General features: G+C 38.1%; 2 protein-coding genes across 4 annotated transcripts; both read right to left on the bottom strand.

Annotated features, from left to right (window-relative positions):
• Positions 1-2,672: 2,672 nt before the first annotated feature.
• On the bottom strand, positions 2,673-7,352 carry LOC143366372 (PDZ and LIM domain protein 7). The gene is made up of 4 exons (XM_076807432.1): positions 7,325-7,352; positions 6,967-6,995; positions 4,769-4,897; positions 2,673-3,000 (listed from the first exon to the last, which is right to left on the bottom strand). Exons 1-4 carry the CDS (start codon positions 7,350-7,352, stop codon positions 2,824-2,826), a joined length of 363 nt encoding a protein of 120 aa, XP_076663547.1. The 3' UTR covers positions 2,673-2,823.
• A 6,956-nt stretch (positions 7,353-14,308) lies between these two features.
• On the bottom strand, positions 14,309-17,519 carry LOC143378508 (uncharacterized). 3 transcript variants are annotated; one of them, XM_076830325.1, is made up of 3 exons: positions 16,652-17,519; positions 16,274-16,464; positions 14,309-16,191 (listed from the first exon to the last, which is right to left on the bottom strand). In XM_076830325.1, the coding sequence occupies exon 3, from the start codon at positions 15,779-15,781 to the stop codon at positions 14,402-14,404; it is 1,380 nt and encodes a 459-aa protein (XP_076686440.1). In that variant the 5' UTR covers positions 15,782-16,191; positions 16,274-16,464; positions 16,652-17,519; the 3' UTR covers positions 14,309-14,401. The 3 variants fall into 3 exon arrangements, with proteins under 3 accessions (XP_076686440.1, XP_076686439.1, XP_076686441.1); XM_076830324.1 differs by having other exon boundaries at positions 16,278-16,464; positions 16,652-17,236; XM_076830326.1 differs by having other exon boundaries at positions 16,295-16,464; positions 16,652-17,236.
• Between the last annotated feature and the right edge of the window lie 7,658 nt (positions 17,520-25,177).

Below are 25,177 nucleotides of genomic sequence, written 5' to 3'. Positions count from 1 at the left end.
GTGAGTCAATGCACGTGCACCACCACGTGCGCGTCACTCGTGGCGATGAGCAATTGAAACTGTGGTGAGCAGTTGAGTGCTTGAGCGTGAGCACAAGAACGTTTTGATTCTGTTACATGAACACAAGCACGTACCAGCGGCCATGGCCGTGATAGAAACACCGGTTCCCGTAAGATCACCGAAGTTAATCATCACGGGGCGGCGTACTGGGGAAAGATGGGTGACCGACCACTTCGTCTCCCGGTGCGTCGCTGCTGCTGGGACCCGAAGGAGAGAGGAGGGAAAAAGGAAAAAAATGGACTATCGTTCGTTGGGCAATATAAGCGAAATGCTTGAAACGCCATCCTGTGTGTTAGGAACACACAGGAAAACAAAAATACAATACAATACAAACACAAGCACGATGCAAAATAAGAGTTCACAATGTGAGAAAACACGGCATCGAGACGCGGCACATTCGTTATACTACACAGTGCGTACAAGAGTGAATATAAGATGGATGTCGTTTCCGTTTCAGCGTCTTCTCGAACCATCTAGAAGCCAATCGACGCGACGCGCTAATTGGCTCATCGATTGCCGCGACTTCCGCTCTCCAGGAGGTGCTGCTGTGAGAGAGAGAGAGAGGGTGGTGGCTTTGGGAACTAATGCATTCCCAAACAGCTACCCCACGCAGCACACAGGCGCCTGGTCCCAGGCGCTGGAGGCGCCTTAAAGGCGCCTTGAGTGTCTCACGAGCACCCAATATACGCCTCCTAAGCGCCTAATGTTACAAAATGAGGCGCCTTAAATGTGCCTAAAACAGGCCTGAATTGGGACTGACAGGCGCCTTAAAGGTGCCTTAAACAGGCCTGGATTAGGACTGACAGATGTCTTAATTATCGATAAATTATGTAAAATGCATCTCTTTAAAAATCGCCATTAGGGCATATTTATAAATAAAAATTAATTGCCATTTACTATATTTATTTATTTAAAATTTGTGTACAGATTCTTTTATTAACAGACTTTGAAAAACAAGGAGGCTCTCAGTTCGACACATATATTTGTGTCCCACGCCCAGCTGGCTGACGGTACCCTTGGAACAGCTCGTCTATTGATGAGCCCAGGGACGAGGGCCAGCGTTGAAATTCTGCCTCCCACAGTCTGACGCAATATCACGTCGGGGTTACCAATGTAGGGGTTACCCGGCACGTAGATAATTCTAGCTGGCCCTACTCCTGCAGGTGATGCACACCGAAGACTGGGGAGGGATAATAATCACTCGTTGTTGGGGAATAAAATAATACTGTATATTGAGGTTATAAAGAATTGCACTTGCCGGTACGTGCGCACAAGTGCTTGGTCGTCGAGAGGGTGCGTGGGGCAGCTCTGTGGCTAACCCTCCACTCTTCGCTTTCGGGAGGGAAAGACAGAACTCCTTACAACACGACGCCCAAAAAGACCATCGAAAGTCCTCCAAAAGGCGCCTTTGCTAGAAATCGGGACGCTCAGACGCTCAGACTTAAAACAGGCCTAAAATGGGCGCTTTTAAGGCGCCTTGTGCTGTGGGACCCCTAATATCCATCCGCAGAAACACAACTGGGTTTCGTTAAATGCCACTTTAATAGCCGTTCCGAACCCGCATTTCGTGAAATATAAAAATGCTTATAACTGCAAAACTAATTGTAAGCCTTATCGGACATTTTCGTATACCAACTTGTCTTATTATCTTGATAAGTAAAACCCATCCTGAAAAATTGTCCCACTAATTTATAAACACCCTGTATATACGTTTGAACGGCTCTAAGTGGAACTAATAAATACCCGAAGCTACATTTTATATTTAGCATCCACACCCTCTCCCCACCCCTCCCCTTAAACCTCGTGTCAATCGCCTACTGGGGCCATTCGGAACAATATCCTTTCACAGTAACATATACATACGTATGTAAAATGTATAACTGCATTTTAGAATGCTGTCCAAGAGGCCGATGATTCATTGCCAGAGATGGCACGATCATAAAAAAGGACGGATCAATAGTTGACAAATTATACTCTGCAATGTAGGTCAATTAGTGAGACGTAACAGCAACACGATGATGCCAGTTTGTCACGATGGGCCTTGACTTTAGGTGCCAGATCCACTGCGAACGGCCAACAATTAATAAAAATATTCTTATCTGGATTAAATTATACTTATATTTACATCGTGCAGGATACTTGTTTTATAGTATGTTGCTGTTTGCATAGGTATATCTGAATGAGAGTTGTTAAGTTGTTAACAACTTTCAAAGTGAAAATCTACTAGCCTTAAATTATTAATTTATTTGTTTATTAGTTTGTTTTTTTTTGCTTATTTTATTAGGTAATTAACTAATTTCTTATTTGTTTGCTTGATTTATATTTTACGTTATTGAATTTTTTTTAAACGATTGTAGATGAAACATTTGTATTGTATCTTATATGTACGTACTTCGTTTCTATACGTAGAATTTGAATTCGGAAAATTAGCTTGCAACATTCGCAAAAACAATGTATATTGATAAATAACTATGATCATAATCAGTAAAATATGGGGTTCCACTTTGTCAGTGATAAGGTACACTAAGAGAAAGCAACTTCTTAAAAGAATTATAGGTCCTATGAAAGTAAATTCTAAAGTGTTATTCTGCATGTTTAATAATCTTTATGAATTCATTTATAAAGGAAATTCATTTATTTACATAGAGTTCTAAAAATTGTACAGTACTATCATTCGTGTAATAAGATTTAAGCCAACACATTGTACAGCACAGATACGTGGATGGTAAAGAAAAGTAGGAGTGCAATGAATAGGAAACTGCTTCATTCTCGTTTAGTTTTCAGATTTCGTAAAACGGTTAACGTAAATTCGTTTCCGGCTTTGACAAGTCGATCGTGAACTTCGCAATGCCGCAAGTGGTGTATGGTCTCCCCGTTTATTTTGAAGATCAGATCGCCTGCATGCACACCAGCTTGATCGGCTAAACCTCCAAGAGCCACCTTGCAAAAAAAAAAGATATATTAATTCGATCATAGGGGAGACCGGGGCTAGTTGATACAGGGGCAGGTTGATACACGCGAATTATCTCGACACCGTATATATGTAGCTCCATTTGAGCGAGATATGTGAAGTTTGTTGTATAATTATTTACTACGATCCAGCGTACGTCTGTCTACCTTGACGTTAACAATCGTTTTTTTTACTGTTTTCGTTTATATGGAGAAAAATTAAATTGTTTTGATACATCCAAATTGATCGTCCAAATAACATTTTTTCACTCATTTTGTATGTATTTTCTTAAGTTTTCGCTGACTATATATTAAACTGGAAGGACCAAAGTATATTTCGGCATATTTTTTATTAAGTAATTAATTCAAATAAAAAATGAAAAAAATGAAAACAGAATAACGTATCAATTAGCCCCGCAGTGGGGTAAATTGATACATTTTGTCTTCGTCCAAATAACATTTTTTCATTCATTTTGTATGTATTTTCTTAAGTTTTCGCTGACTATATATTAAACTGGAAGGACCAAAGTATATTTTGGCATATTTGTTATTAAGTAATTAATTAAAATAAAAAATGAAAAAAATGAAAACAGAATAACGTATCAACTAGCCCCGCAGTGGGGTAAATTGATACATTTTGTCTTCATCCAAATAGCATTTTTCATTCATTTTGTATGTATTTTCTTAAGTTTTCGCTGACTATATATTAAAGTGGAAGGACCAAAGTATATTTTGGCATATTTGTTATTAAGTAATTAATTCAAATAAAAATGACAAAAATTGAAAACAGAATAATGTATCAACTAGCCCCAGTCTCCCCTACTACATACATTGTATTACAGGCAATTACTTCTGCCATTGATTGATTTTGTTGTTCGTTGCATTAGTCAAATGAAAGTTGGAAAAATTATTGTTATTGTAGGCTTTTCTGTTTATTCGTTTAAATCGCTTTATTACGATTCGTTTGGCGTACCTATATAGTTATTTTATTATGTTTTACAGAACGCAATGTTCAGTATGCAAACAGTTTGCAGCATGTTATGTTTCCAGACACCATCGCACATTTAGAAATTTCAGTTTTACATTTGAATAGCACGGTTTGAAAAACATCGTATTCTATTCTCGAACAGTAGAAAATGAGCGCCTGAAAGGTTAAAGAGGCCAAAGCAAATAACAGAACGAGTATTGATCGACGTTTTAAAAAGATTACATTTTTAAAGAACCACGCGATATATCCTCATTTACGATCCGAGTAATTAATGACTTCCTCTTTTTTCAGACCGATACTCAGTCTGACCGGTCAAAGGATTCAGACCGTGGAAAAACGGGGTCACGCGATACAATACGAGTGGTATGGTGATAAAAATTGCAACAAACTCGAATATTTCGCATCATAACTTTTTGGTGTACTTGAGATTATCTAGCCGTCATGCCATTTCTAATTCAAAATGGAAACATACTTTGCACCACTAAAAAGATGTTCATTTCGACGATAAAAGACATTACTACGAGTTTCAAAGTACTGCTTATCCGATTTGATGTTACGTGTTAATGAAAAATTCGTCGTGAAAATATCAACGGTAAAAAATGCATATTCAAGAAATTTGATATCCGATAAGCATTCTCATGTACTTAGTTTATAATAAGCGCAAAGCTAAAAATGCTATAACTTTTTATCATTTTTTACTTGAAATTAATGCGACATTTCAATAGTTCGAATTTGTATTAGAGTGTATACAAGAGAAAAAGAATACGTTACTCTGACAACGGTTAAGGGAAAACTGAAATCAACTCCTCCAGATAGACGCATGCCCCATGGTTGGCCGTTACTTCGTGAGAGCTTTATGTCAACATCCATAGTAGAAATTGAGTAATTAAAGGAAGGATGCTGAAATCGGAGATATGACATCCGGTAAATCATTACACCAGGTAATTGTTTAACCGACTTCAAAAAGGAGGAGGTTATTTAGGGATAGCAATTTTTGGCTGTACTTCCGAATGACCCCGGTGGCCGATCGACACGAGATTTGTGGGGAGGGGTGGGGAGAGTTTTTGGACCCTAAATCTAAAATTGTTGCTTCGGGAATTTATTAGTTTACGAGATATTAATAAAAAAAAAACTTTTCTATATAACCTTCTGGATATTAGTATTGGTTGGGGCTAGATTAGTGCGGGGGGCGCGTAAGGCGATGTAAGTTTGGAGATTTGAACCAGAAACTTGGAGATGCGATCCATCCTATTATACAGGGTGGATACCTATTACTTTATTGATAGGCAATACTCTAGGGGGGGGGGGGGATTCTACAGGCCAAAATAAGACGAAAATATAGAATACAATTTTTTAATATCGCGCTTCGTTTTCGAGAAAATTGGATTTGAATTTCAGCTAAATATGCATGCCATTTAGGCGCCTGAGGGGCACGCGAAGGTAAGGGGAACGCGTCCAGCTGTCCGTAGGATAAATTGGGGGAGAGCAGAATGAAACCCCGTTAGGGCTACTTATATACAATTCAAAAAAATAATTTGTAAAAAAAAAAATTAACAATAATTTTTTATTAATATTTCGGAAACTAATAAATTCCGAAGCTACAATTTTAGATTTAGGGTCCACACCCCCTCCCCACCCATCTCCTCAAGCCTCGTGTCGATCGGCCACTGGGTCCATTCGGAAGTATATCCCAATTTTTATATCATAATAGCGTTCAAATGTTAACGTCTCGCAAATAATCGTAGGTAACATTAAAGTAGACACGAACTAATAACCGTTACGTTCGAATAATTCAGTAACTGCACAGTGGATATTTGATAATGAAAAATAAAAATGATATACAACCAAAATGTTTTGTTATTTTCGTTTTTAAACAATAATTCTGTTCCGATTTCACAAGAAAATTGTAATTACCGTGTAGAGTTTCTCTTAAGTTTCTGGATTATCGGAAAATACTCGATGTATCTTGTCCGATTATGTAATACTGATTGGTACAAAGTGGTACTCATTAAAACAAGTGTTTAAGTACTCAGAACTCAAAGCAATATTACGACAATACAAGAAGAAAGTCTCGTAAAGACGAGAGTGGCATATCGGATACGAGTCTGGGATTTAATCAGACAGACATTTACGAACCTTCACGCGATCTATTGAAAGTAGAGTCTAAAACAAAGTTCTTTAGCAGATTCGAGATATACAATGTATAAAAAAAATCGACTGAAGTATTCTCACAAATTCATTCGTTGTTATAAAAAATTACGAGACATTACATACTAGAAAGTTGTAAAAAATTAGATTGTCATAGAAATTTCATTGTTATAGAAATATATCCAAATACATTGAGCAATGAAAATTCCACATACATGTTGGAAAATTGATGTACTACACTTTACAGTAATTTAACTTCCGCGACCATTACTGTCTAAGATATATTGTTATTATGCCGTTTTGAATATATTTTCTAAAGTAATGTATGTTCAGTTTCTTGTACAAATTTTTTAATTAAAGAATGAGGTATATATTTAATTTCAGTTCACAGGACTAACATAACAATATAAATGATCGTATAGCGTTATGCTATTCAAAACTACGTTTCATCATATTTATATCGACATATTCTTCGCCAAATTCAATGCGAATTTCATAACACAACAATCGTTTTGATCGACTTTTTCAATCGATGTAAATATTGATTTAGATATAAACATTTATCTATATTATATAATACATTCAAATAAAAATTTCTGATTAATTTTTAATAAATTAAAAAAAATGCACTAATTTACATTGCATACATTACAATGGATTGATATAAGATCTTGTATATATTACTAGTACTCATTAGACACAATTTCCCCCCGCATATTGCCAGTTTAAAAAACGTTAAATACGTACTTTATTTTTGTGTAAATGTTTCTAATTGCCCAGTAAAAAGTATAACAAAAAAGAGTGAATTTTCTTTCACTTACCCTAAGTAACCTGGCAGTTCGAATAATTCCTCAAATTTCGTTAAGGTGAGACAAACCCTTGAGACGCTCGATCAAGCTGTCGGCGAAAGATCGCGGGAACAGATACACATCGATCGCGTACACGGCATTTAACGATCATCTGGCCGTAAGTAAACGATGGCCGATGTCCGAAGTTGATCATGATTTGACGCGCTATATCAACCTTTGACGCTATTCTGGATCGTACACAGTAGGTACAATGCCGCGGCCGGCTTCGAATTTCGAACTATATACACACTTTACCCTACATACTATTTCAGATGCAGCATGCGTTGCAAGGCTACATCAAACGTGACACTGAAACCAAACAAAGAATCACTTCCTAATCGTTTATTCTCCGTATCCATTCACACTACAATTCATTACGCATTAAACAAAGAATTAAACTATTTTGGAAACGTAGCTGTGTATATACACTAGCGGTCAAAAGTTTGAAGTTACTCTGTGAATTAAGAGACGTAGCAGTTTTTTCGTTAAACTCACAAAATGTAATTTTTTTCGCGGAAATATAATATAATATAAGATATTAAAATTTGCTTGAATTGGGAACATTACAGTAATGGTTGAAAGTGTTAATTTTGAATATGGAGAATATTTGTTATGTGCACGATGTGATTGTTTATGAACGTTGATAAATGATTCTAACCTTGGGTGGATTCTGTACAGATTTTAGGTTTCGTTGGGGATATTATGTAGATTACTTTGTTCACTTTTATGTGAATTGTGCTATTCTGGAATTTGTCAAAAAGCCTTTCTAGGCAAAGATTAACATTGTGATCTGAAATATGCTTAGGGGAAAGGTGGGATAGTTGATCGCAGTTTTGCTTTTTTATATTAAAATAATGATAATGGTTTGCGTTGATTGTATTTAATTATGTAAGTTTTGATTCTTAGAGTATTCTCAATATAATTGTACAAATTTGAGAGCTGAAAAATAATTTTAATGACTGAACTTCAACATTTTCTGGCAGTGATGTTATGCACAAGTAGTCCCCACTGAAGGAGAGATTTGATCAGTGAACTTTAAGAGTAATAACAGATTTCTAAAAAATATTTATTATCTTCGTCAATAACATGAAATAAATGAAATATCATAAAAAGAAAGTAAACATAACAAACTCGAAAGAATTACTGAACAAATAAAACCGAAGAATTAAACTCTATGACATAAAACAACATAAATACATTCATAAGACATTTCACTTGAATATCATCTGATTAAGATGATGATGATGATGAAAAAAAGATTTTCTTTCTCACTTTCTTTGCCGTATTTGTCTGTTTCATTAGTCGTTCTATGGTTCTTTTGGGGGTATTTTCAGCTGCTCAAGTATCCCACCTCACACACTGATCAAGTATCCCTCAATGCACTCGATTTGAAAAAGATGAGAAATTAAACTTACCTTAAATATTTAGGTCAATCAAAAAATAGCATTAATAGACCAGAAATTGCTATTTTACTTAAGGGGACCTTCCGGTCTAGAGCCCAAAAAAATAGGTGATCTTTAGGAAAACTACTACATACAATTTAATGGGACTTCTTGCATTGTATTAAGGATGTCTTAGATTATAGAAATATATTTTTTGTTTTATAATTAATCATTGCAGACGGCAGTAGTTGAATTCAAGGCGTCAAAAAATTGATCCAAATCGGTGGGACATGTATCTCCAAAAGTTAACCGATTCGACTGAAACTTTTTTTATTTTGAAGAATATACTTCTAGCTAGGGGGGAAACCAGAAAATACAAAATGACATTTAAAAAAAAAAACAACACTTGAAGTTTGAAATCACTTTTTCCCTATATTTTTCACTTTTCAACGCCTTTGAAAATTATAAATTTTCAATTTTTGCATTTTTTTCTGGTATCTCCCCTAACCAGAACTATATTCTACAAAATAAAAAAAGTTTCAGTCGAATCGGATAATAACTTTTGGAAATACAGCTCCCACCGTTTTGAGAACACTGTTTGGACAAAAACGCGTTTAAAGTTTTACGTGGACGCCGAGTGGCCGGTTGTTACCAAAGGAATTTGCCCCTACTCAAATGCCTATAACTTGGGGAATTTTACGAATTTCAACAAATCCTTTTAAACGCGCATTCCTAAAAGGTTGAACATTCGAAAAATGAAATAAAAAAAATCGACTTTAAGACCGGAGGGTGCCCTTAATACAGGGTGACCTCGGTAAGACTGAACAGCTGGGTATCTCCTAATGTATTGGAGATAAAAAAATAAAAAGAATATGGCGTTGCATGGTTCGAGGGGGCCAATTTATTAGCGCAGACGATTTTTTTTTTAAGATATGATGGTCAAATTCGGTTTTTTAAATGGAACTATTTTTTTTTTGAAGAGGTGAGTTGATAGTACGTTTCAAGACAAATTCAATAAGCATTAATGTATACACTTCATTTCCACTGGTTTTTGAGATATTGCGCTTGCAAATTTACTGATTTTCACTGGAAGAAAACCCGTTGAAATAGCAAGGACCGGGGACGGTCTTGCTGGCGTCACGGGTGGCCTTGCCTGTTGAAACAGATACCTATCTGCCAAAGGTCTGGGTTAGGAATGGCAGGCCCAAAGGCTGCAATTCTTTTCCGCCAGAAATGCTACTTACTAATGTTAATGTTTCAAAATATCATAACATTTACTCAATTTCCTCATTCAGACTCAATTTTTAACTTCAATAGTCTTTTATTTCGCACTTGCTTCTACGCTCGGATGGCCGGTTCTTTTGGGACGGATGCAAATCCGATTGGTCCTAATAGAATCTGCTCCCTATACTTTAGAAATTTGGTCTAGCAACTTTCACACCTCCTCACCTAACCAATCGAGCTTGCATCCCACCCAAAAGAACCAGCCATCCGAGCGCAGAAGCAAGTGCGAAATAAAAGACTATTGAAGTTGAAAATTGAGTCTGAATGAGGAAATTAAGTAAATGTTATGACATTTTGAAACATTAACATTAGTAAGTAGCATTTCTGACGGAAAAGAATTGCAGCCTTTGGGCCTGCCATTCCTAACCCAGACCTTTGGCAGGTAGGTATCTGTTTCAACAGGCAAGGCCACCCGTGACGCCAGCAAGACCGTCCCCGGTCCTTGCTATTTCAGGGGGTTTTCTTCCAGTGAAAATCAATAAATTTGCAAGCGCAATATCTCAAAAACCAGTGGAAATCAAGTGTATACATTAAAGCTTATTGAATTTGTCTTGGAACACACTATCAACTCACCTCTTAAAAAAAAATAGTTCCATTTAAAAAACCGAACTTGACCATCGTATCTTTTAAAATAATAATCGAAAAAAAATCGTCAGCGCTAATAAATTGCCCCCCTCGAACCATGCAAGCCATATTTTATTTTATTTTTTTATCTCCAATACATTAGGAGATACCCAGCTGTTCAGTCTTCCCGCGGACACCCTGTATATTTCAAATCGTTGATAATGACACGTTTACTCGAAAAGGAGGAAGAACAAGCAGACCGAAATATTTCTTTTTGGCTGCAAATCAGATTGAAGCTTCTAACAACATTATTCTATGCTCCCAAAAGAAAATTGCAACGTGAAGTGTTGCGATAATACAAACATTACCACGATAGCGTGACAGCAGGCACAAATTGCCAATATGTTAATTAAAAAGCTGATGTGATCATGTATCCCCGGTGATCAACTATCCCACCTTTCCCCTATATACTGACTGTGTTTTTCATTAACTCAAGGGCATTCACACTTTTTTTATATGAAACGATAGCTTTCTCCCGTTGGTATGCGGTAGTCAAAACCACAGAGAGGGGCGGATTTGGAGATTTGGCGCCCCTAGGCTAACAAGTGTATGCCGCCCGTTCCGCGAAATATCGCCAAATATTTTAACCTAAAATGGTCGAGACAATTTCAAAATTAAGTCTACATGGCAACTCACATATGAGTTACAGCTAATTCGCTATATGAAAAAGTGAATTGTTTTTAAAATTGTCCCAAACGTTTGTTGTACAAGAAATCAGCATGCGACCGCCATCTCTCAGACCCGTCAATAATTAGGCGATCAGTGGCCTGGCCCGCTGACTCGCGATCGATGGAAGAGGACCTCTATCTTCCAGGAAATCGACAAGATTTCCTGGATCTCATTCTCTGTTCGCGACCACGCTAATAAAGGTGGGTCCTCACTAGCGAACAGTTCGCGAACACTGTTCGCAAAATATGTTCGCAAGTTGTTCGCAAACTTTTTATAACCATTGCTCGTGTAAAGGTGCGTCCTCACCAGTGAACAGTTCGCGAACAGGGAATTCAATTCCCATACTGTTCGTGAACAGTTCGCGGATGCTGGTGGGGACGCACCTTAAGGATTCCGCTGGCTTGCTTACGCGTTAATTTGCTTGCGCCGTTCGCGAAAGTTCGATAGTGTGTCGAAAATTGCTGCTCGCTAATCTGCCGCGTTCATTAAGCTTCGCTTTAACTTCGCTTTAGTGCATTTGCTGCCGCTTTAATAATTAAATCGCGCTCGCCCAACTGCTTAACGGCTGGTGCAGGTGTTAGTACTGTTTATTATATTCAAATCATAAGCGTTGTACATAGTGTAAATATACTAGTGAATAGTGATCTTTTAAAGTGCTCCTTTTCAAGCTCCTACTTTTCGTGCTGCTCCGATCCTTTGCTAACTTCTAACATCTGTGTTTAAACTTTTCCTAGTTTCTTTCCCCTCAAATTTGGCGCTCCCCAAAATTGCCCGCCCTAGACTGCACCCTACTGACAAGGGGACGGCACGGGTGCGGAAATCGCTTTTGTAATGGAACAACAGTATATGGGGGTCGTAGTACTCATGTAGTATACAAATACCGTTTCGGTTTTTTTCCAGTTAAACTTTATAACGTATCTAGTAATCCAGTGTTTTACATATTATGCTTTTCTAAAAATGGAAAATTTGAAAAATTAGCAACAGTCAAATCCGAGCACAACGTTGCCAAACTTCATGCTCTGCAACAGGTAGAGGAATCAAATCTGCTGTTTTCTTATTCGGCAACCTTGCACTTGAATACGGCGTGGATAGCGACATTTCCTTGTTAGGTCGGTAGCCAACGAAATGATGGGGGAACTGTAGTAATTTCTGAGGATATATAAACCTTCTGCTTCTGTCACCCACCGACCTATTGGTTTTAACGATCTGCTTGCGAAGCAATTCGATGGCCACGACATTCTGGCCTTTTCACTGTACGCTCTCTTGAAATCGGTTGAATGGTGACGCGTACCTTTTTTTACGACCCTGATGGGTTCTTAAGTAAAAGCTGTCGAACGACGCGGCTCGGAGGTCATAAACGCTAGACTAGTGGCATAAGGACAAAGTCAGAAATAGGCAATTCAGTAACGAGTATGCCAATTTCTATCATAGAAGTGTCACTAATGGATTACGAATGTTTTTCTGATGAAAATGACACCAAGCATGATATAATTCTGATTATTTTTAATGACTGTAATGGAAAGTACTTGGAATAAAGAAATTGAAGAAATTAATGGAGAGTACTTGAATTCTACGTGAACTGACACGGAACTGATATGTGTGCCCAGATCTTAACGTAAGCGACACCTACGCCCGTGTACTTACATCGTAGATGTTTTTTTATAATTTTTAAATCCATTCATTTGTTAATAACAATAGAGCCCATCAATTTGTATTGAAACTTCGGGATTTAGGGGCCTCGGGTCCCAAAAACTACGAATATAAATTTTACAAAATTTTTTTTACGTGTCGTAGGATGGGCACCGTCTATTTAGACACGCGCGGAATGCAGAGATTTGCGGGAATGTCAGTAACAGCGTCAATTTTTAATATTTTTCGGCGTACGACACGTGAAAATATTAGTTAAATGTTCCACTCCCAGATAGCACACGACGTCTTAAAGACGTCCAATTTAAGTCTGTTTTTGGTTTGAACGTCTGACGACCTTATTAAGACGTCTTTAAGACGTCGGTGTCGAAACGTTTCTATGATGTCTTCTTAGGCGTCTCTAAGACGTCTTTTCGACGACTGTGTGCTATCTGGGCTACATGTTTTTACTAACAATCAATTTCATCTTGCAATTTATAGCTTGTTTTAAGCTCGCAAGAAGTACCATATTCCCATAAATAACTTCAAAAAAGTAAAAAAAATACGCAAAGTACATGACATCAAATAAATCACAAAAAATAAAAGTTAATAATAATTACAAAATAAAAAAAAAATATGTGAAATAAAAATGAGCTACAAGTACATAAAGGTGCTTTCAGTCAAATACTTGGCCTGGCGAGGCAAGGTCAAGGTGTCGATGAAGAAGAATTATTTAATAACGCAACATAATGAAAGTGTACTCATATTGTCAGGGTTTTAAATTGACAAATTATCTGAAAGCCCACGAGAAGGAAGGTATGGCTATTGATGATCTGAGAATACATTGCCTCGCCATGCCAAGTATTTGACTGAAAGCACCTTTATGTACTTGCAGCTCATTTTAATATCACATATTTTTTTTATTTTGTAATTATTATTATCTTTTATTTTTTGTGATTTGATTTCATGTACTTGGCGTAATTTTTTTACTTTTTTGAAGTTTTTTTATGGGGATCTCACTTCTTTTTACAAAGATAATTTGCATAGGGAATGACTTCAGATAATTTTTAATATTATATCTTCTATAAAATATGTACAACAGTTTACAACCTTCTTTCTTTTAAACTATTTTTTAGAATTCTCCAAAGAACGAATCTAAATAAATTGTAATATATTCAAGTGCTAATCCATACTCAAATGTAGAGAAATACATAATATTTATCAGTAAATATGGTGCACCTTGGATTCTAAGGTTATTAAATATTTTCTAATTAATCCTACCTTTGACATTGATTAAATATGTAAATTATATGTTATACGTATTCACTGGATTGGTGGAATTGGTTTCAATTTGAGTTTTCAGATATGAAGCAAACATACAAGAAGAAAACAGAGCGTTGAAGCTGAATAAAATCGTTCAATTATTAATACAATACTATGTCACAATACATTTTTTTCTCTGTAAATATATAAAATAAAATATCTGTAAATATATATAAAATCCACATTTTTTAGTTACAACTTAACGTAAAACTTATACATATATAGAAATAGAGTGGCCTTTTGCTGTAGTAAGTAGAGACTACAAAATGTATCTGAAGAAGGTGAGAGCGTATGGCAGGAAGTCTTGTTGCAGGAAATTTAAATGCTAATGGTAATAATTCAGCAAAAGTTAACAAAGAGATCCAATATTTTTAACGCACAATTTATTGGTGTTGGAATAAAATTAATTTAGTATGTGTAGTAGTAAATAGGTTTATTTTTTGCCTTTCGGCCTCAAAATGGGGTTACATGTGTTAAGTGTGTAAGTGTTTCTGGGACTGTTAACTGCATGTTGTGCTTTCGTTTTGACTTCTTCCTTCATCTTGGTCTTCTTTTCTTCTCCTTTTTTCCAGAACCATACGCATCCACTCCGCTCCTTCTGCATCTCCCTTTAATATTCCTCTGATCGTTGCATTTTCTCTTTTCAACTCCTTACAGTCTCGTAACATGTGACCCAACGTCTCTCTAGCCCCATTACATAGTCTGCATACTGTCTCTTTTTCTTCCTTCCAGTACTTGCTTCCCCGTTCCTCGTTCCCACATCTGAACCTTGCGATCATGCTTTGGTCTCTGTCTCTGTAGTTTCCGTCTAGGTAATTTGCTCTTTGGTTAACTCTGATTTCTGTGTAATGTGCGTTGTATCTGCCTCCTAGTATTCTGTCGTATTGCCATTGCACCTGCTCTGCCCTGTCTCTTTGCGCTAGTTCCTCCGCAAACTCTCTTCTTCTCCTTCTTTCTATTTCCATTTCTTGCATATCCATCATTTCTTGTCTGTAGTATGCGTCTCTCACTTCCTCCCATTTCGACTTTTTCTCTGCTTGCTTCTCGTCTATTTCCCTCCAACACTCTTGTACTATTTTATTCTTATTCATCCGTTTCGCCTTCTCATATTTTATTGCTCTTTTCCCCGCTTCTATCCTTACTTTGTCCGTTTTTGTTTCCTCCAAAATTAGATACGCTGGTGTATTGAAGTCCAAACCTAAAGTCCACCTTATGTATTTCTCCTGTATTTTCTCTATCTTTTCTGCTTCCATCCATCCCCAAATTTCTGACGCGTACAGCAAGATACTTTTCACTATGCTTCTAAATATTCTCATTCTTCTCTCAAAATTGTTCTTGAACATTCTTTGCCCTATTCCCCATATCTGCGCCATTGCTATTCTTGCTTTCTTTATGACTTCCCTTATATGCATCTCTCTGCCCCCATTTTTCTGAAAATTATACCGTAAGTATTTGAACTCCTTTACTTCTTCTAGATTGTGCCCCTGCCAGCCCCATTCTTCTCTCTTCTTCTTTCCTCTTCCTTTATGGAAAATAAGCACCTTTGACTTCTCTGCATTCAGTTGCAACCCTTTCCTTTCAAGATATTTTCCGAATCTACTTATCATGTCCTTAAGATCCTTTGGTTCATTTGCTAGTAACGCTATATCGTCCGCATATGCTAGAGTCCAGATTTTTTCTTTTCCTACTCTAACTCCTCCCGCTTGGTTTTTCCTCATGATTTCCTCCAAATCCGCTACATATAGTGTAAATAACGTTGGACTCAGTGGGATCCCTGTCTTACCCCTTTTGTTGTCCAGAATTTGGATGACATTTCTCCGTTTGCTTTTATAGTATTTCTTGTTTCTTTGTAAATTTTTCCGATTCTCATCCTCAAGCATTTACTTATCTCCTTTTTCTTCATGATGTTTTGAAGTTTTACTCTAATTTAGTATGTGTATTGGTGAATTGAAATATTGTTAATGGGAAACTAATAAAATCAATGAATAGCGGTGGCAACTACTGTGGATTTTAAAGTATTACGAATGTCTTTCACAAAAGATTGAAAAATATCAAGGGAAATGTGTTTTCAGCGTACTTTCTTCACTAATGTGACTTGCTCTACATTGCAAGCAGTCTGCTATAATTTTCTTAATTCTTAATGCTATATCTTTTGAGAAATTTGAAGAAGATGCTTCATTTCTATCCAAGCCTATGCGTCCCCTTCATTTCTATCCAAGCCTGTGCGTCCCCTCTATTTCTATCCAAGTCTCTGCGTCCCCTTCATTTCTATATAAGCTTTACATAAAAACTGTAAATTAAAAATAGTTTACTGACATAAAAATATATCTGACAATTTAAATGTATTTGTTATAATATATTTTGTTTTGTACATGCATGGTATTTCCACAAACTTGTGCAAAACAAGATGCTTCTCTGCCTATGTAACCTTCTCCGGACAACCTCCAAGCCTGTGTGTCTCCTTCACTTTTATCCAAGCACGTGCGTCCCCTTCATTTCTATCCAAGCCTCAGCATCCCCTTCATTTTTATCCGAGCCTGTGCATCCCCTTCATTTCTATAAGCTTTACATAAAAACCCAAAATTAAAATAGTTTGCTGGTATAAAAACAATATATTATTTTGTACATGCATGGTACAAATTTCAAGAAACTTGTGCGAGAGAAGATACTTCTCTGTCGAACCTTCACTGGACAACTTCCAAGTCTGTTACTCTAAATAAAAAGTCTATTAATAATTTTTAGCGACTTACCTTGTTCATTGAGACAATAATTCACTGTCCTATGTGGTGTAAAAACTCGTGACATTTCAAACCATTTTGACAACTTTCCTTTCCTAATTTGACACTTATCAGGTTATGGTTGAATGACAATAGGCAGGTTAAAATTCAATTGTATATATCTAGAGACGCGGCAGCGTCTCGACGCCAAGTACATGAAAAACACCATGTATATGTCGACTGTCGCTACCGCTATCATTTACTCGTCGCACGGCTATTCCAACCTAACCTGAAACTTACTTCAATATTTTCTAAATTTAAAGGCATTTTTCTCATGTAAACCGCATATAAGCTTTTGATCAAGACCAAATTCAATAAAATCGGTCCACGCATGACAGAGATATCGTAATATCGTCCCATGGATCTGTTAGAAACGGTAAGATTTTTTTCTGATTCTTCTTGTTCAAGAAATTTTTCGTCAGTATAATACGTATACGCGTTACACGCACACCTTCAGCCAAAAATAAATTAACACATGTTTCGTTCGTCGGCTCTCGGTACGCGTTACACACACACCTTCAGCCAACAGAAACTAACACATGTTTCGTTCGTCGGCTCTCGGTACGCGTTACACACACACCTTCAGCCAACAGAAACTAACACATGTTTCGTTCGTCAATCGCTATCTTCACTATGCAATCTACTCCAAATTTTGACCGCTTACCGTCAAGTTATAACCAAGTTATAAACGTGTTTTTACAAATATGTATCGTTGTACCATTGAATTGCAACTAAAATGCAGTCTCAAACACAAGGTATGTTGCCGAAATTTGAATTGCGACATATTTGAATATCATCAAACTGTTTTTTATTTGTAACTAAACTGAGGATTTTATGTATATATATATATAGATAATCGAAACGTAAAATGATGCTGTGACTGGATTTGTCCTTAATTCTGTCCCGTGATAATTTGTAAGTTATAATATTAAAAATTATCTGAAGTTATTCCCTATGCAGAATATATTTGTAAAAAGAAGTAAGATCCCCATAAAAAACTTAAAAAGGTAAAAAAATAAGCCAAGTACATGAAATCAAATAAATCACAAAAGAATAGAAGATAATAATAATTAGCATATAAAAAAAAGATGTGAAATCAAAATGAGCTGCAAGTACATAAAGATGCTTTCCAACTGCGCTTAAGATGACACAACTACATATACACAGCTAAAATGCTGTGTTCATACATTCCATTACCCATATCGCGGACATTTTAATATAATGTGAAGATAAAATGTAACATCTAGACATTTGCCCAGACGTCCGCGGCCTGGAAGTCACATACTTGGCGTGGCCATGCAAGGTCAAGGTGTCAATGAATAAGAATCATTTAAAAACGCAAAATAATGACAGTGTATTCATATTGGCAGAATTTTAAATTGACAAATTATCTGAAAGCTTGTGAGAGGAAAGGTATCGGTGTCGATAAATGCTCTTAGAATTATTTTCAAACGCAATATAATGAAAATGTACTCATATTGTCAGAGTTTTAAATTGACAAATTATGTGAAAGCCTGCGAGAGGGAAGGTATGTGTATTGATGATCTGAGGATATCTTGCCTGGCCACGCCAAGTATATGACTTCCAGGCCGCGGACATCTAGGCAAATGCTTAGATGTTACATTTTATTTTCACATTATTAAAATGTCCGCGATATGAGTAATGGAATGTGTGAACACAGCATTTTAGCTGTGTATATGTAGTTGTGTCATCTTAAGCGCAGTTGGAAAGCATCTTTATGTACTTGCAGCTCATTTTGATTTCACATCTTTTTTTTATATGCTAATTATTATTATCTTCTATTCTTTGGTGATTTATTTGATTTCCTGTACTTGGCGTAATTTTTTTACTTTTTGGAAGTTTTTTATGGGGATATAGGTACACATATGTACAATGACGGACGACGATCCCTGCCGAATGATCCCGAGTCGACGAACGAAACATGTGTAGCTTCTTTTGGCTGAAGGTGTGCGTGTAACGCGAATATACGTATTATGTTGCCGAAAGCCGACCAAAATTTTGTGGAAGAATCGGAAGAAAAATCTTAGATCTTTCCGTTTCCGACTGATCCATGAGACGATATTACGATGTCTGTGCCATGCGTGGACCGAGTTTATTGAATTTGGTCTTATTCGAAAGCTTATATGCGGTTTACATAAGAAAAATGCCTTTAAATTTGGAAAATATTGCAGGCGTGATGAGATATTAATGAAATAAGTTTTAGGTTAGGTTGGAGGTTCAGAGTAGTTCCTGAGTTGGACGCTGTTCTTCAACAGAGACCGCTAAATTCAGTCCTCAAATTATGGGTCGGTAACACAGTTTGGTGGTGACACGAACATCCATAAGGTGATGATAGGTCTATTCTATACTTCGTCTGTGGTTTACTCGTGGATTGTGGGATTGGTTAGGGTGGCGTGCCAGAAAGATGCAAAATTCAAGACCAGGAATTCCTTTTAAATATAGCTTTATTTGAACGAATCAACTTATTCATATAATTATTTAGAATAGAGATTATGACGTTTGGTCGATACAGTTGGACATAGATTTGATCGATTTCGGTCGTGACGCTTGATCGGTATAATAAAATATTTATTTTATACCACGGACCAGGTATAGGATAGACCTATCACGCAATGTAATTTTGTATCACACGCTCGCGAGCCCCCTTACCATTTTCGTGTCACGTGCAACGTTGCCGGTTAAGTCTCGAAACAGATTGTAACGCCACGCGTGGTAGGAATTAGAATTCAACACGGGTAAAACTAGGTCATTCGAAACCCGCGATTTACAAATGATTCTGTTAGAGTAACAACTTAAACATTGTTTTATAAACGTATTCCGTTCAACGAAAGAGAAAGAAGGATCACAACAAATCAAGAGCACATACGCCTTTTAACCTTGCGGCCCTACTAGGGTTTATTTAACGCAAAACAAATTTATTTAACCCTTTAGCGTCCAATGTGACGAATACGTCACATCATTTTCAGACATACACAAAAAATTGATAGTAAATAATTTTGGGTCCCAAAACGGGTCAGTTTTCTAAACGGCTCCGAGATGCAAGCCACTGATGCGTTTACCTCTATAAATAATGTTTACAGTAACCATGGAAACGTTTCTGGCGAATGCATGTTGGATATTTTTCGATAACCTGAAATTTTGCTCTTGTTTTCTTTAAGAAGTTGATAGTAACATTATTTTCTTACATTTTATTTGGTAGATACGTGTAAATTAATTGATATACTAAAAGAATATTACTTGTAAAGTTTGATTTAATCAATTTTTAGTTTGTAATTGCATGTTTAAGTTCATGTGACGTATACGTCACACTAGGCGTGTACGGATTAAAAAAGTGAAATTTTTTTCTTTCGTATAGTGGCTTCTATTGCATGAACGTCTCCCGGTAAATGCTCCACCATCAGAGAAGTCACGGCAAGAGTTGACTTCTAATTCTAAACCTTGGAATCTATAACGCTTCGACAATGTTGGGCATTGGGTCGCGTTCAGTGATAACAGACAGCGCTATAATCTTTGCCCTTCTGGCCACATTTAATCAAAGTGCCATAATTTCAATGTTCACTTATGCTCGAGCACAAAAAGAAATTTTTTTGTAAATTACCATAGTAAAAACTAAGATTGTATATTTCGTTCATACATTCTATAATAAAAATATGTACCTATTCTTCTTTTCATTTGTAAGAGATCTTAACAGTATAAATGAATAAAACACGAGTATATCGTTTAGAAATGTTAAGAAAAGATATACTCGTGTTTTATTCATTTAAACATGCATTTAAAACACAAGTTTTGTATTTTAAATATTGAGCCACATTTTACTCCGTACACGCCAGTGTGGCGTATACGTTACATCTAGAAAATCATATTTCCACTGGCAATTTTGGGAAAAGAACGATGAAGTGCATGTATCGGGACCAGTTTTCAGTCAACTAATTGCAAGAAATTATTTTCTTTCCGCCGGGAAAAGTGTCTGGGCGCTAAAGGGTTAACATTATTTGAGGAATACATTCTTTGACGATGTAGCGCGGAATACCTCACCAAGGCATTGCAACTAGGTATAGGTATTCGATTAGGTGCTGAAGCAGAGAGTACTTTAAAAATCGTCGAAAACCCATCAGTTACAGTATCTCGCTGAAATATTCCAAGTTTCACTTATCCTTCTATCTTAACACTATATTCATATTCTAGAGTCGGGTAGCAACAATCGAACAACATTTCAAGTTACATTTATTCTAATATTCTACCAAAAGTATTGCAAGTTAAAGAGATTTGTATATCCAACTAGAATATTTGACAATCACAGCCATCGGCTCCGTTCTCACCGATTACCAAATCTCATCACGAGGAGGTTGCTGCGTTTTGAGGACCCATAGAGAGATAGATGGAATCAAAGTTCCAAAGATCTTCCCGTACATGAAACCCTTAACCTACTAAACCAAAGAGAGGCATGGAAACAAAGTTCAATTGATCTCTCCGGTTTAGATATAGAATCTAGGGAACTACCAAGCAATCACTCGATTAAAAGAAATTCAGGAAAGAAGGAAAGACGAAGGGTAAGTATGAAACGAGTATTGGACGGCGCAGTTCCGACCACCCTGCTGTCCGAGTCGAAAGGGAAAAGCGCTCGGCGCCTTCCAGACGATTCCTCTTGCTCCGATGCGACTCGTCAGGAGCAAACGCTTGACCAGACTCAACCCGTCTAACGCGGAGATTGGGTAATCGGACTGGGTGACTTACACAGGGAGTGTACCAAAAGGTACACCCCCTACGCCCGAAACTTTTCCCTTTTGATAAGAACATCAGGGGATGAAACTGATCCACCCATACTGATTCCATGATCAGTCACTTCCTTCCGGTAACGGAAGCAGCGGTGATCTCCTCATCACGAATGAGGAGTCAATAAACGAACAACAAAGCTAATGATTTAGTGACTACTTGGCAATTTTACATGGGGCCCATAACTAAGTTATGTTAGCAATGGTGTGGTCAGCCTGGAAGGAAACTAAGAAAAGACTTAATGAGTTGGTGCCGATCGGGATAATTTCGACTAATAGCATAGCACGCACGAGCATGCAAAACCATCGTAGAAATACACGAAGAAGAGCATGGAATGTAAATACATCGACGAGATACATGGCAGAGTGAAAAAAGTCATACAAAACCTTCGAAGAAATCGATGAAAAGAAATAAATCATGCAAACCCGTCGTAGAGATACGTACATGAAAGAGAGCAGGGAATAGAAACACAGTCAGATGCGTGCCAGGGAAGAAGTCTTTCAAAACCATCGAAGAAATCCATGAAATGAAATAAATCATTTAAACCCATCGAAGAAATACATCAAATAAAAGAAATCGTGTAAACCCATCGAAGAAATGCATCGAATAAAATAAATCATTTAAACCCATCGGAGAAATGCATGAAATAGGACAGATCATGCAAACCCATCGAAGAAATACACAAAATAGAACGACTCGTGCAAAAATCCTCGAAGGAATGCATAACATCGGACAGATGATGAAAAACAATCGAATAAATCAGTTAGAAAGAGTGGGAAATCAGTTTTGTCCTTGGCAAAACAATAAAAGTTTAAAAGGCTTAACGAACCCCGAAATTTCATCGGCACAAACCGAATAAGCTAACCCAGGCCAGGGGGCCAGGGGCTGGAGGAAGAACCAGGGTTGCAACCCTGACCCGATCCCCAGCAAGTCCAAGAAGTCCAAGAAGTCTAGTAGGTCCAGGTGGCTCGACAGCTTCAGGGGGTGGGGGGAAGGACCCGGGTTGAAACCCAGACCACGTCCCCAGCAAGTCCAGGAAGTCCAGGATGTCCAATAGAAGTCCTCCAGGCCCGGAGGATCGACGGCGACCGAATACAGGGAGCTCCGTGAGTTCCCCACTTAGACTTCGAGAAATGATGTCCCCCGATCAAAACAAGGTCGACGGTTAAATACAATTACGAAATCTAACGAATTTTTGAGCGCCATAGTGTCTTGATCTCCGAAATGGATTTTCGGAGAAAAATCCGCGTGAGTCGTTGACAAACCGAGCCAAGGCGTAGCGTAGCAAAAGCCTGCCCCCTATGTTAAATTCTCACACTAAACAAGTTACACGTATACAAACACGTACACACCTTTCAGCATTTGAATACATTTCAGAGTAGTTCCTGAGTTGGGCGCTGTTCATGAACAGATGCCACTACATTCGGTCCTGAAATTATGGGTCGGTAAGACAGTTTGGGTGGTGAAGCGAACATCCACAAGGTGATAGGGCTATCCTATACCTCGTCTGTGTTTATAGATAATGACACAACGGTCGATAAAATCAGATATAGATTTGATAGATCTAGACAACGACGCTCGGTAGGTGTTGGGGACAGAATGAGGCTGCTGTCGACGTTGGGTGCAAGACGATGCCTTTTATTTGGCGTCCGCGCGAGAGCTGACCCGAATCACGATCAATATACGCGGAACCGAACTAATTGAGCCATATCTGGACAATAACACCTAATTACCAACGCAGGTCACTCACGCAAGCGGCTTAACGTGTCACGCGTTTTTACTCACGTCACTTCCGGGATATATCGCACCGCCATCTTCTCTCTTCAAACGTGAACGAGTAAACACTTTGGTGGCTCGATTTGAAACTTCTTTTCGGATCGAATTTTAATACCCGCGAAAAGTGGCTCACCCATAAGGACATTTTATGGGTTATGATAAATTTTTTTCTGATCTGACAATATCTTCTGTCTACACTATGACGCTCAATTTTTAAGATTTTGAGTAGAAACACTAAAGTTAGGCCTTCATTGGATGGACCCGTCTGGCGGTACCAATGCGTTCACATGCATATTATCATGAAAAGTCAACGATAAGGACCACAGATCATATCACTGCAGAACGGCGGAATGCAGCCAAGAGGGACGGTGGGGGGAGGGGGGATGCGTTCGCTCAGTTGGTGATTCAGATATGCTATCTACCAAGTGACCCACTGCCCACCACGGGCTGCACTTCGGACTTATCCCAAGTCCTACTCAACCCACCAACCATACGTAGGACTCCCTGAATGTTTAATCTGAATCGCTGTCTGCAGGGAAAATGCTTACGAACTGTCATTTGTTATCAAATTTGGAGAGTTTGCGGCTGGACAAAAAAATTGACCGAATGTGGCGATCAGGTGCCCCTGCGCCACATACATTTGATGATACCTCAGTTACAAGATTTACCTCAGTTACAAGATTTACTATACGCTCTACAGCAACTGTGTGGCAAGGGTACTTGGTGAAAGCCCATTTTGGCATGGCGTTTTCGGGCTAGAATAGCTTACTTTAAGTTCTTTGTTGGTGACGCGTCTGAGCACAGGTGGCACTGTGACGCAGACGTCTGGATTATGCCAGGTAATCATTTCATGATAATCTGTCGATTGAAAATTGAGTTCCGGCACAACATTGACCAATAGCCGATTTTGCTCTGCTTTCCGTTTAGCCAGTACACAGCGGCGATCACTCCGCGAGGTGTTCGGTTGCAAAGTAAATAGAAGATAACACACACGTCGCGGTGACGATTTTGTTTCACTGCCGTTTGGGCTATGAGAATGTTGCAGCCAATGCAGATGTATATAAAATATAAACAGAAGATTTATAACATTTATTTTTTAACCTTGATACTGTCTGTACCACGGACCGACGTCACCCAAACGAAATGTTCTGCGTCAGTCCCCACGGACTGACGCCGCCCAAACGGAAAGTTCACTGTCAGTCCCCGCGGAAATCTAACCTCCTTCGCAAACGTGCGGAGCTCCGATCTATTCATGCATTGAACATATAGTTACAGTTTGTTCTGAGCAAAATATTACAGTCGCCATTTCTATAAGTTTTAACATCATTTCTATTCGTTAAAAAAATCACAAATCAAATTAAAATAAAAATTATAGTGAAAGGTAAAAAAAACAAGGTATCGTCTTCACGCCTTTTTCTCTAACCCAGGCCGGGCCAGCTGGTGGCTGGTGAAGCGCTATTTTGGAAACTCATCGCCTTCGAGTTCGACTCCCCGCAGCCACGCGGAACTCGCTCCGGCTCCCAAATCGATCAATTGGCCGGGACTGGTCTCGTTTTCATCTATTTCAAATAATCATGCCACCGTTACTCATGGGGTTACCGGTGGGACGGTGGAGGGACCGTATTGCCAGTATCAGGACGGTTGTCCAGGGCCGTCGACCGAATGACTAGATGCAGAGGTAAGGTAGAGTACGACAATTTATTCGGTGTTAACGCTAGATACAGTGTTAAACTTAAACCTTAAGCTATTGCGAGTCGCGGTGTGTACGGCGGCGCGTATCGCGGTGGTCCGTAGCGGTTCGGCGAAGTAGGCGAGGAGAGGCGATGTGACGGTTCGGTGTCCTGGCGGGCCAAGCCTGCCACTGGATCCTGGTAGGAGAGCCTGTGGTCCCCGTTCACCCAGTGGGCACAGCCCGCAAATGAGACGGAG

Source organism: Andrena cerasifolii, chromosome 2 (assembly GCF_050908995.1).
Source record: "Andrena cerasifolii isolate SP2316 chromosome 2, iyAndCera1_principal, whole genome shotgun sequence".
NCBI lineage: Eukaryota > Metazoa > Arthropoda > Insecta > Hymenoptera > Andrenidae > Andrena > Andrena cerasifolii.
The sequence above is the reverse complement of the archived record's forward strand: the minus strand, read 5'-3'. Positions and strand labels throughout refer to the sequence as shown.

Excerpts from the sequence above, each read along its gene's own strand:
- LOC143366372 (XM_076807432.1), bottom strand. The coding sequence starts at position 7,352 with ATGGATACGGAGAATAAACGATTAGGAA. Across the intron at positions 6,996-7,324 it reads GGAGAATAAACGATTAGGAA|GAATTATTCGAACTGCCAGG; the intron begins GTGATTCTTTGT and ends ACGAAATTTGAG. Across the intron at positions 3,001-4,768 it reads TTCCCTTAACCGTTGTCAGA|GTGGCTCTTGGAGGTTTAGC; the intron begins GTAACGTATTCT and ends TTTTTTTGCAAG.
- LOC143378508 (XM_076830325.1), bottom strand. The coding sequence starts at position 15,781 with ATGCTTGAGGATGAGAATCGGAAAAATTTACAAAGAAACAAGAAATAC.